Raw genomic sequence first — 11,536 nt, 5'->3', positions numbered from 1 at the left:
TAGCATTATTTATGATAGCTAAAAAGGTAAAACAATCCAAATCTTGATCAACTCTTCAATGAATATCAGAATGTGAACTATTTGTACGTTGAAAAGCTAATCAGAAAAATAATAAATAATGAAATACTGATTTATAGTACAATATGGATAAATATTGGAAATATTATGCCAAATTTAAAAACATACTAAAAACTACATACTGTACAATTCATAGATATGGAACATTCAGAGGCAGAACGTTAGAAAGAGGTAATTGATTTCTTCAAACTAGGGTAGAAGGTGAAATTAATTGTAAACTAGCACAAGGCACCCTTTTGGAGTAAAGATAATATTCAAAAACTAAATTATGGTGACAGTTGCGGAACACAATAAATATACTAAAATTTATTGAATGTTACACATGGGAGAATGTTACATGGGAGAATTTTATGGTATACAGATTATATCTCAATGAAGTTGTTGAAAGTACTGAGGAATATAAAAGTTATAAAATTGCCAAAGTACTTTTCAAAAAAGAATAAAATGAGAAGATTTACATTATCTGTATCCAAATGTGCTATACGTATGTAGGGATCAAGAAGGTATATCGGTGTATGGTGAGATAAATAAATATCTACAACAATAAAACAGAATTAGAGTCTAGAGTAGATAACACATATATGATCAATTGATTTTTGACAAAGGTGCTAAGATCATTCAAAAGATTCAAAGATAATCTTTTCCACAAATAGTATTTAAATTTTTGGAATTCAGGTGCAAAAAATATGAACTTCAAACCCACATTACACTGTACATAAAAATTAACTCAAAATGGATCACTGACCTAAATGTAAGCTGAAATTATGAAACTTCTAGAAGTAGTCTTATAAAAAATTTAGTAACCTTGCATTAGACAAATATTTCTTACATGTGGCATCAAAAAAAGAAACATTAAAAATGACAAACTGGATTTATTAAAATTAAAAATGTTGTTCTTCCAAGGAGACAATCAAATTAAGATATAAGCCATAGACTGGCAGAAATTATATTTGCAAAACATATATGTGATAAAGGATTTGTATCAAAAAGAACTCTTACAACTCAGCAAGTAGACAAACTATCCAATGAAATCGTTGTACAACCTAAAAGACTTGAGCAGATGATTCACTAAAGAAGATACTTGGATGGAAACTAATGATAGTAAAAGATGCTCAAGACCAGGTGTGGTGGCTCATGTCTATAATTGTGGCACTTTGGGGGGCCAAGACAGGAGGATAACTTAGGGCCAGGGGTTCCAGACCAGCCTGGGCAACATGGAAAGACCACATCTCTGCAGACAATTTTAAAAATTAGCTGGACATAGTGATGTGTGCCTGTAGTCCCAGCTACTTGGAAGGCTGAGGTGGTAGGATACCTTGAACCCAGGAGTTTGAGGTGAGCTATGATGTTGCCACTGCACTCCAGCCTGGTTGACAGAGGGAGATCCTCTCTCAAAAAAAAAAAAAAAAAAAGATGCTCAACATCATTAATCACTAGTAATATATATGCAAATTAACCCACAATGAGCTATTACTACACACAAAAAAATAAAAAGGCCTATATAATAAAGGTTGAAAATACTAAGCGTCAGTGAGAATGTAGAGGAATTAGAACTCTTAGGAAGATGCTGGTGGAAATGGAAAATGGTATAGTCACTTTTAAAAGAAGTATTTTGACAAGTTCTTAAATGATTAAAAAATCCATTAAATAATTCAGTACTTTCACTCCAAGTAGCTACCCACAATAAATGAAAGATATGTGGGCTGATTTGCATAGAAATATAAATGATAGTTGCTAAAACTGGGAGCAATTCAGATGCACATCATCTGGTGTTTGGATAAATAAAATGTGGTGTATTCAAGGTATGAAAAGCCACTCAGCTGAAAAAGAACAGAAGATGGCCAAATAGATGCAACCAGAAAGCTCCATTCCCACTGAGAGAGACCAAAATATTGAGTAAACCGTATAGCTTACAGACACTATAAAGCAACTATACAATCAACTCTACAAAACAACCAGAAGACAAGATCAAACTCTCACATATCAAAACAAATCCTAAATGTAAATGATCTAAACTCCACAATTAAAAGGCACAGAGTGGCAAGCTGAATAAAAAGACAAGACCCAAGTGTATTTGTCTTGAGAGATCCGTCTCACATAAAATAACACCCACAGGCTCAAAGTAAAGGATGGAGAAAGATCTACCATGCAAATAAAAACAACAACAACAACAACAACAACAACAACAACAACAAAATGCGGGAGCATCTGTTCTTACATAAGATAAAAAAGACTTTAAACCAAAAACAATTAAGAAGATCATTACAAAATGATAAAGGTTCAGTTGAACAAGAAGGCTTAAGCACCATAGTACCACATCTATGTATCCTTTATGTAATGATATTTCTCAACCTGTTCTGTCTTGCTAATTATGGCTATATTGTAGTATATTTTTGTTGGTTCTATAGCTTTTGATTTTAATAACTTTTTACACATTTATTCATTTAATTATTTACCTATTTCTTGAATATCTCTCATATCATCAGACTGTTTCTTATTTCCTGTAATGAATGAGAAGAACTATCATTGACTTTCCCTTCTTGTAATTTACAAACTTGAAAAAAAGACCCAAATTCTATTAGGAGTTTTACAAAGGAAATGTATGAGCTGTTCTTGATATCTGAGACCTCATCTAGTTCAGAAAGCTGGGAACTGGTGAAGGGAAAGGGTTTATCCAGATGAAGGAAGGGAATAGAGAATTTTAGGCTGACACTGAGTTTTAAATAAGGGCTATCTGGAAGGCAACTTGTCTGTGCTTTAATTTGACTCAGTTAGCTGGGTTTTCATGCTCATGTATTCTTTCACCTCCAGTAAGCTTTGATAACAAGTTAAAAGAGCATGCATCCTATACAATATAATAAAAGAAATTACATCTATTCAAATAAAATAGAAATGACAAATGTATATACTGTACATTATTAACACTTTAAAAAATGATACAATAAATATATATCCCTGAGGTAAAATTAAGTAAAAGGTAATGACATATGCCTGATTTTCCCCATTAAGAAAGTAACCAGAATAGGAGCTTCCTCTGCTATTAGAATTACCAAGGCCTTGGTCAGGTTTGTGACCTGTCCTTGATTATTTAGATCCATGGCAAATGAAAGGTCTCAAAGGAAAATAGAAGATGCGAGAGAGGAAACTACAAATGAGGGAACTTTGGGCAACATTAACAAAGCTCACTATCCCACATTCATAATCTAGGAATACCCCTAGCCAGCCTTGGGGCCTTGGAATATAGTGAGGTAACAGTGGGGAAGTAGATAAGAGGCTGAAATGGTCATCCACTTTAAGACACAGGAGTAGAAAGATACCCTCAGAGTCAAGTCGCATGTCATTCCTCTTTGTCCAGGCTTCTCTGCAAAGTCCTATAACCCAATTACAAGAGTCTTTCACATCCACCTCCCAGTAATGTTTGCCAGAGGTGAGGATCTGAGCTCCCCATGAAGAAGTATACTGTGTACTTGTTGGAGTGCAGGACATGTCTGTATCATCAAGGCTGCATTGCAAATGCCTCAGGTCTTCGAAGAGAAGCTTGTGATTACTGCATATCTTATGATCCATGGTGATATACACTGTAGCAAAATAAAACAGTGAGTGCAAAAAAACAGTTTAAAAGTTTGGAGGTACAGGTGCAGAGGCAGTCCGGCAAATACTTAACAACCAATCCCTGAAAACAAACAAACAAAAGCAACTGGTTTGTTTTGTTTATTAGGAATATTTCCATCTCACTAAGGCCAGTTTCAAGCTACCAACAATTTAAAAATCAATCAAAAAATTCAAAACATTTAACAATTAGCTCTCATGAGTCAGTACTAACTGGCTCTGGCACACCGCTCTATCACAAGTGGCATATAGAGTATATCAGATGAATTATCGAGACAGTTCAGCAACAGCTTCTTGTCCATTTGCGGGGCAAATGAATCTTTAATCAAGCAACTAAGATGAAAGAAAATTTAGAGAAAACATAAAGACGTAAGATGTCAAGCTCTGATTTAATTTTTACTAGACCACTAAAAATTTGCCAGCTTATTCATAAGATGCCAAGAAAACATCAAAATGGCCCTTTATTTAAGCCTCCTTATTAACCAATTTTCACAAAATAAAATAAACATACTAAAAATAATAAACATATTAATTATACTTAAGATATGATATTATTATCGTTAGTTCTAAACCATGACCACTTTGCCTAAGATGGGAATGCTTCACATTTGATCTTAGCCAAAAGGCCAAGAAGTAATGAGGGCTTCACAACTTAAGCAAGCTAAAGTGAAATAAACTAAAAATCTATATGTGCCTTTTTAAAAAGGTAGTTTCTCTCCCAGAATTTCTGGTTTGGACATCATTAAATCAGAATTCTCTTCATCTCATCCCATGGCTGCCTCTCTTCTGTCTGCCAGACTCCCCCTCCATTTCCATTTGTTTGTGTAGCCCTCTACACAGTGAAGGGATTTTCCTTCAGACTGCTTTGTGGTTGTACCTATTGTTTACAAACTTGTTTTTATGCTTTTGATAATCCTGTGGTTTTTCAAATGTATTCCTTAAAACTTCAATCTTTAGGTAAATATTTGAATAACAACATTAAGATGTTTCTAAGAATCGGATCATGTAAATATAACCAGAGTTGAAATGCTTTGAAAGAATATGCAGTTTTATATGCTACACTGAAAAATTAATGCTTATTTATAGCATTCCTCCAGGCCTTTTATTTTTTTTTACTCACTTAAAATAATCATGTTATGCACTGTATTTCTTATTTGTTTATTTATTCCAGACTTCAGTTAGCTTTTCCTGAAAGTTTATTAACAGTTTTAAAGTTGGTTAAAAATGTTTCCATATTTGCCTGCTTGTTCACTGAAAATAACAATAGAGACAGAGAAGTGAATATAGACTGAAGTGAATATAGGTCACCCATATAAAAATACTTCTGTTGGAAACGTTAGTGCAGTTCACACTCTTACCTCTGAAGAAGTTAAGCCTTTCTGACATCCCAGTGATGGTCCATGCACTGAGCTGTGGGTTCACAGGCTGAGGCATGGCCAGCCTCAGAAACTCATTCCTGCAAAGGAAAATACCTACTTTTTACTACCAGTCCCAAAGGAATCATTAGCAATCCATAATAAGATGTTTGATCAGAATCCTCACAATTAGGTTGAAGAGTGTGACTTGAACTCAAGAACTAAGACATATTGCAATTGTAACTGTATTTTATGATGTGCTCTGCTGCTTTTAATATCTCTATGCCAGTAGAATATGTGATCTCAGTCATAATTATATCAGTTCTCACCTTTGCAGCTTCCCGAGGTGAGCCATGCAGAAATCCTCATTTAATTTCTGAAATCTGATAGGTGTCAAATTTTTGGAACATGCCACCGGCTACATATGGAGCCTCAGCTCTATACTACATTCCTTCTTGGTGATGTTCCCTTTCTCCTATTTTCACCATTTTTCCATCTGCTACCTCTCTGAGATTATTTGCCTTTCCCATTGACAACCTGGAATAACCTTCAAATAATTAGGATGTAGAAAATTAGAGGCTGGAAAAATAGTTGTCTTATTGAAACTTCTACATTAGGTCTGGCTATTAAAACTGCTCCCATCCTTCACTTTCATCTGAAGTAGTCAATATATAAAGCCTGGATGACCTTTGAAAAGAAAGGAATAAATACAGACAGAAATTCCTCACTAAAAGTATGGGTTGATCCAAGCAGAAACAGCCTGATTATTGTCACAATTACCAGGACTTGGATAAAGGGGTAAACTTACCTTTTCATTATATCTCCCAAATCCTATAAAGAGAGAGAAGATGGCTTAGTTTGCAGCACAATAGGGTTCTCTACTCCAGTGCAATCTGAGGATATGAACTGAATTGGAAAACTTAATGTCTTCCACTTTCCTTCTTTGGATAAAGGCATTTTTCATTTTCTTTTTTTTTATAAATATGAAACCCAGTCTGATATCTACATTTTATAGTCTATAAAATTATACTCTTGATGAAACATAGTCAGATGGACTGAGGTTGAACAAAGGGGAAGGGGAAGGGAAGACATGCTGCTATACAAACATCTGCAACAAGATTGATAGAGGTTTCCACAAAGTTCTTATAAGGATGTGTGGGGCCCAAATCTAGGACTTCAAAACTAAAAGAGTAAATAAATGTCATAAATCTCACACTTTCACTTATTGACACATCCTTATACAAAATTGAATCATGTATTCACGAGCTGCTCTGTTGCAACTACTAAGAATCAGTGGGTGTAGTAAGATAATTTTAGAAGAGAATTTTCTTGAATTTGTTACTAGAACCTTTCCAAATAGTTTTCCTTCTCCTCTATGGGACAAGAAAGAGTGAGACTGGGTCTACAGAGGAGCGAAACCTGCCACCATAAGGTCAGGAGAGGCAGAATCTGAATATTTAGAACCAGAAAAGTAATACAGATCAAAAAGCATATAGACTCTAGCAGATACGATTCCCAAGCAGGGTGGTGTTCAGCACCCTGATCTCCTTCAGTTTTTACCTGAGGCAGGTTCACATCTGCTTTACAGCTCATTTCCTTCAGTTTCTCAAACATTCCTCTCAGGAGTACACTCATCTTAGCCATTCTAGTTTGACTTATCTTGAGTTGCTCAAAAACTATCCTGCCTTCTCTTGCCAGGCCCTCTAAGTGCTTTTGCTCTTCTTCACGGAGGTATTGACACACCTTAGGATATTCAGCGCTGATCATCATGCTCCGCAAATGTATAAAAACCTGTAGTGACATTGGGTTGATTAAATCATGGGTCTAAGTGGTTTTATTCTTTCCTTATCAGCTATTCTGCTTTGTTTCATGTTTTGTGCTATTCTACTAAATCTAATTTAATGCCTTTCCTCTTCAAATACAGCATAAATCTTCCTTTCTTCCTCCTTCCCTTCCTCCCTTCCATTTCCCTGCATTGCTCTACCTACTTTCCCTCAAACCCCCATATTTTCATTTTAAAAATAAAGATAAATTAAGATCACATTGATATTATCTTATATAATGTTCTAACCTCTTCATCACTGTATCTAAATTGTGTTCTATTTTTCTCAATACTCCTACTCATAACAATTTACTTCGTTAGGAAAATAGAGAACATAAGACATTGCTGCATCTTTCTAAATTACCTCCATTTCCAAAACACTCGGTGTTTTTACCAGTGGTTGGCTATGCTTGCCTATTACCTAAGACTGCTCACCTCTAGCCACCCCTTCTCTAGACTACTCTCTTACAGTGTTCATTCTTTCCCTCTGCTTGCCTCTGTCTTCCTGTCTCTGTCCCGGTTGTTTGCCTATTCTCTCTTTCTGGCTCCATTTCTCTGTCTCATTCTTTCTCTGGCCTGTCTTTGATTTTCTCTGTCTCTGTCTTTCTGTCACTGTGTCTTTATTTCCCCCCTTTCTCTTTCACTCAATTATACTATTATTATTATTATTGAGACAAGGTTTCAGTCTGTCACCCAGGCTGGAGTATGGTGGTGCAGTCATGGCTCACTGCAGCCTTGAATTCCTGGGCTCAGGAGATCCTCCCACTTCAGCCTCTTGAGTAGCTGCGACTTCAGACACATGCCGCCATGCCAGGCTACTCAATTACTTTTTGTTTTTTAATTTTCATTTTATTTATTTGTTTGTTTGTTTGTTTATTTATTTGCAGACAGAGCCTTGCTCTGTCACCCAGGCTGGAGTGCAGTGGCATGATCTCAACTCACTGCATCCTCTGCCTCCCGGATTCAAGTGATTCTCCTGCCTCAGCGTCCCGAGTAGCTGGAACTACAGGTGCGCACCACCACGCCCAGCTAAGTTTTGTATTTTTAGTAGAGACAGGGTTTCACCATGTTGGCCAGGATGGTCTCAATCTCTTGACCTCGTGATCTGCCCACCTCGGCCTCCCAAAGTCCTGGGATTACAGGCATGAACCACCACGCCTGACCTCAATTAATTTTTCACAATTCCACACCACCTTTAAATGTGTTTAAACATGCAAATTTTGCAAATTACTTTGGAAAAAAAATTAAAATATTCTTGTCTCAATTATCTCATCTAGCTTCTCTTGCTAAAACATTTCTATCCCTATCAAAGCTAAATTTATTGATCAAATGTGATCAAACTTTCTGTGCTCGTGTGTGTGATTAATGACCCCTTTACCTCTATTCCCTACTCTTTCCTGGACCAAACATTACAACTTACCAAGAACTTCTTTTTTCTAAATTCAAGTATGATGCTTTAGTCCTAGAATTCCTCACCTTCATTCTGTATTTGACACTATTTTCTACTTATTCTTTTTAACCAAACCTTGTTTTTCCTGCCACAGAAAAATACATTCTTACAAAGCCACTGATTTGTTTCTTCTGTACCTTCTTATCCCTGAAAATGGGTTCTTCTTGGCCAACATAGATTCTACAAACCTGGATGCTTTGTACCCGTTCTCTGTTTTATTTTTCCCTGAAGCACTTCATGAACATTATTTATTATAAAGTCTACATTTTAATTTGTAGATTGAATTCCCCCACTAGATTATAGTCTCCTAGGGTAAGTAATCTATTTCTTCTTTTGTCCACATCTGTATCATTTTGTTGGGCTAGAGCAGTGAGCAACACATGATAGGCCCTCATGAGAATGCAGGACTCCTCAGAAAATCCATCTGAAATGATCAACATGATTTTGTTGTTCCCCTTTGGCATTCTCACAGTATCATGTATCAATTATTATTATTCTCTACTAGTCCCTGCTTATATGACCCCTTCGGAAGTGCTTGAGATCTTTGATAATAAAAATGTTGTTTAATTTACTTATTCAGTTTTAGGTACTTAATTAATATTTGTGAATGGATTATATAATCCTAAATTCTTAGCTAAGCATTCACATTCTAGACCTGGCCATAATTACATTTATAGCCATATCTCTCATCACTGCCTGACTCTTTTTCATGAACTAATCAAGAGGAGTTACTCAAATGTCCAAATAATTTTACCACTTTTCTAACTTTCAGCTTTCTTATTCCTAAAATCCTTCCAACATTATCATCGGTAAATTTCTGAATTTTACTGAAACATTAACATCAGATTGATTTTCACCTAGAAGCTTTTTTTTTTTTTTTTTTTAGCATTTCATGTCTGCTAAACTGCTGTAGAACCACATTTTTACCTTCATGCTAGTGATCTTACATGCCGTTTTTAGCACATTTCTTATCGCTGCTGATGTATTATTGGTAGATACTGCTTTATTCAGAAAAATCAGGATATTTTTAGTTATATATTGGATTCAACATGAAATCTCACTCTAAAGGTTAAGTTGTATGGTAGAGAAACACATGTAGGTCCTTTTTTTGATCATCCTATTCAAGGGATATATGGTTAACTCACCCACAAGTCACATTTTCTATTCCAAACTGGTTCTGAGAGAAATGAGCTTACTGCTTACTTTCCATGTTCTGATTATGTTGGTCTCTCTGTTTAGATTTCTTTGATTTTTCTGCTTTTTTTTCCAGATGGACTTCATTTGAATCAGGAGTTTCTTCTGAAAAACAAAACTATAAATCTGAGCACTAGAAAAGAAAATATAGCATATCTCAGATACTTTCAAAAGAGGTATAGACATGGGACAAATAAAGAGTGCAGAATGCAGACATGCAGGGGCTTTTCTTGAGGGCACTGATTGTCAAGTCTGAGAGGCCAATGAAATCAAAGGTAGAATTCCCAAATTTGGAAAACAATACCCATTATCTTAGAAGTCTGGCACTGAAACTGATACAACCTCGTCAATTTTCAGAAGTAATTATTATTTTATATTTAATTTTAAAATGCTAGCCCTCAACTTCTCTACAGTACTGTTGGAGCATACTGACCAATATTTATTAGAATTTTCTATAATAGATTCATTGCAATCATGACTGTGTTAGCCAATGACTATCATCGAAACTAGTGATTAATATAGAGCTCCTTACACTGAAATACCAGAACCCTAATGCTCATCAACTTTATCATCATTCTCCCTCAGCTCAAGAAAATTTAAATTTCAGGCGAGCAGGGATGTTTGGTTTCTTCACTGCTTTATCTTAGTGTCTAGAACAGTGTCTAATTTATGCTCATCAGCAATTCTGTTTATTGCATAAAATTATTATTATTAATAATAATGATAAGCATATCTTTCCTTATTACCCGTAGGATTCAGGGTTCTTCACATTTCAAAGTGCAATCAGTAGCATTTACTTACCCTATAGTATTCATCAGCCTCCTTTATCATATAGTGTTTGTGAGTGGCATGCCTTGGGGATTGAGAGCAGAGAAAACACAGCAGGCTCCTGTCAATTTCACAGATGAGGTTCTTGATTTCCTGGTGTCTCCCACAGATCAGCATGGCAGAGCTTGATAACTGGCGGGAGACTGATTCTCTTGTAGGAATAGCTTGTTTCTCAGCAAAAATAATGCGTTTGAAGTACATTTGCTGTGATATTTCCCTGCACACAGGGCAGCAATTAGGAGTCAGTGCATCTTCCCACAAGAGGCAGAGACAGGGATTACAAAATCTGTGCCCACAGCAAATGGTGACAGGGTCTGTCAAATAGTCTGTGCAGATCGAGCAGGTGAGCTCACTGGTAGAACACTGCGTGATAGCAGAAGCCATGTTTCTGAGGAAATAAAAGGAAAGTGTCATTCTTTCCCCCAAGGCATACGAAATGAGCTTAAGACCTTTTCTTACTAATTTGTGTATGCAGTGTAGCAGGACAGGCCATGTTTTCTGAATGACTAAAATAGGATGGAGAGGCACAAACAGTGCAACAGATTGATCACATGCCCTCTTTCTTGACAACCTTGGCCTATAGCACAATTTTCCAGTTCCCTAATAGAAATCCAATATTTTTCCTGTCTGTTATCTCTTCTACAAAAACATAAAAATCACAGATCCTGGGCTCATCTGTAGCCACAGGCAGTGGGTCATTATTTTGTCCAACGCTATCAAGATTTCCCCCTTTTTTTCCTCTCTCTCTGGTTGGTCATCATAAAACATGTACTCCAATTCTGGCCAAGAGAACAAGAAAGTAGACTTCGTAGGAGAATTCTGTAAAAGGTATTCTTGCTACAGAAGAGACACATGGAAGAAACAATTGCTTTTACTGTCTCTGGACATTACTTGGATGCAATATTTGCTTGTGTAACCATTTTGTGGACTCACAGTAAACTAATCTAAGACAAAAGTCAATACTCTAAGGAAAACAGAAAGGCGGAAAGAACCTGCATCTTTAATAATACAATAGAACACTAATTACATAATTCTGGAGAGGCCAGCTAATGCAATAGAAGGAATGGTGGATAATCATCCTTTTACAGATGCCATAAAAATAACAGAATCAGGCAAGAATCATTAGTGGATAATAAAATAACTAAATCACAGATTTTGTGAAAGAGCCTATTTACATATCATCAAAGTTCTACCCCACAT

At 36.0% G+C, this 11,536-nt stretch overlaps 1 protein-coding gene across 2 annotated transcripts; it reads right to left on the bottom strand.

Annotated features, from left to right (window-relative positions):
- Positions 1-3,162: 3,162 nt before the first annotated feature.
- TRIM77 (tripartite motif containing 77) lies at positions 3,163-10,720 on the bottom strand. Of its 2 annotated transcripts, XM_025358125.1 has the most exons (6): positions 10,310-10,720; positions 9,518-9,613; positions 6,603-6,833; positions 5,851-5,873; positions 5,046-5,143; positions 3,163-3,656 (listed from the first exon to the last, which is right to left on the bottom strand). In XM_025358125.1, the coding sequence occupies exons 1-6, from the start codon at positions 10,718-10,720 to the stop codon at positions 3,163-3,165; spliced, it is 1,353 nt and encodes a 450-aa protein (XP_025213910.1). The 2 variants fall into 2 exon arrangements, with proteins under 2 accessions (XP_025213910.1, XP_025213911.1); XM_025358126.1 differs by lacking the exon at positions 6,603-6,833.
- Positions 10,721-11,536: the final 816 nt, after the last annotated feature.

This window comes from Theropithecus gelada, chromosome 14 (genome assembly GCF_003255815.1).
Source record: "Theropithecus gelada isolate Dixy chromosome 14, Tgel_1.0, whole genome shotgun sequence".
NCBI classification, from domain to species: domain Eukaryota; kingdom Metazoa; phylum Chordata; class Mammalia; order Primates; family Cercopithecidae; genus Theropithecus; species Theropithecus gelada.
This window is presented reverse-complemented; position numbering and strand designations above follow the sequence as displayed.

Coding starts and splice junctions, on each gene's coding strand:
- TRIM77 (XM_025358125.1), bottom strand. CDS start 10,720: ATGGCTTCTGCTATCACGCAGTGTTCTACCAGTGAGCTCACCTGCTCG. Junction 5,144..5,850: donor TTGGGAGATATAATGAAAAG/GTAAGTTTACCC, acceptor TTTCCTTTGCAG/GAATGAGTTTCTGAGGCTGG. Junction 3,657..5,045: donor AAGGCTTAACTTCTTCAGAG/GTAAGAGTGTGA, acceptor ATTTTGCTACAG/TGTATATCACCATGGATCAT.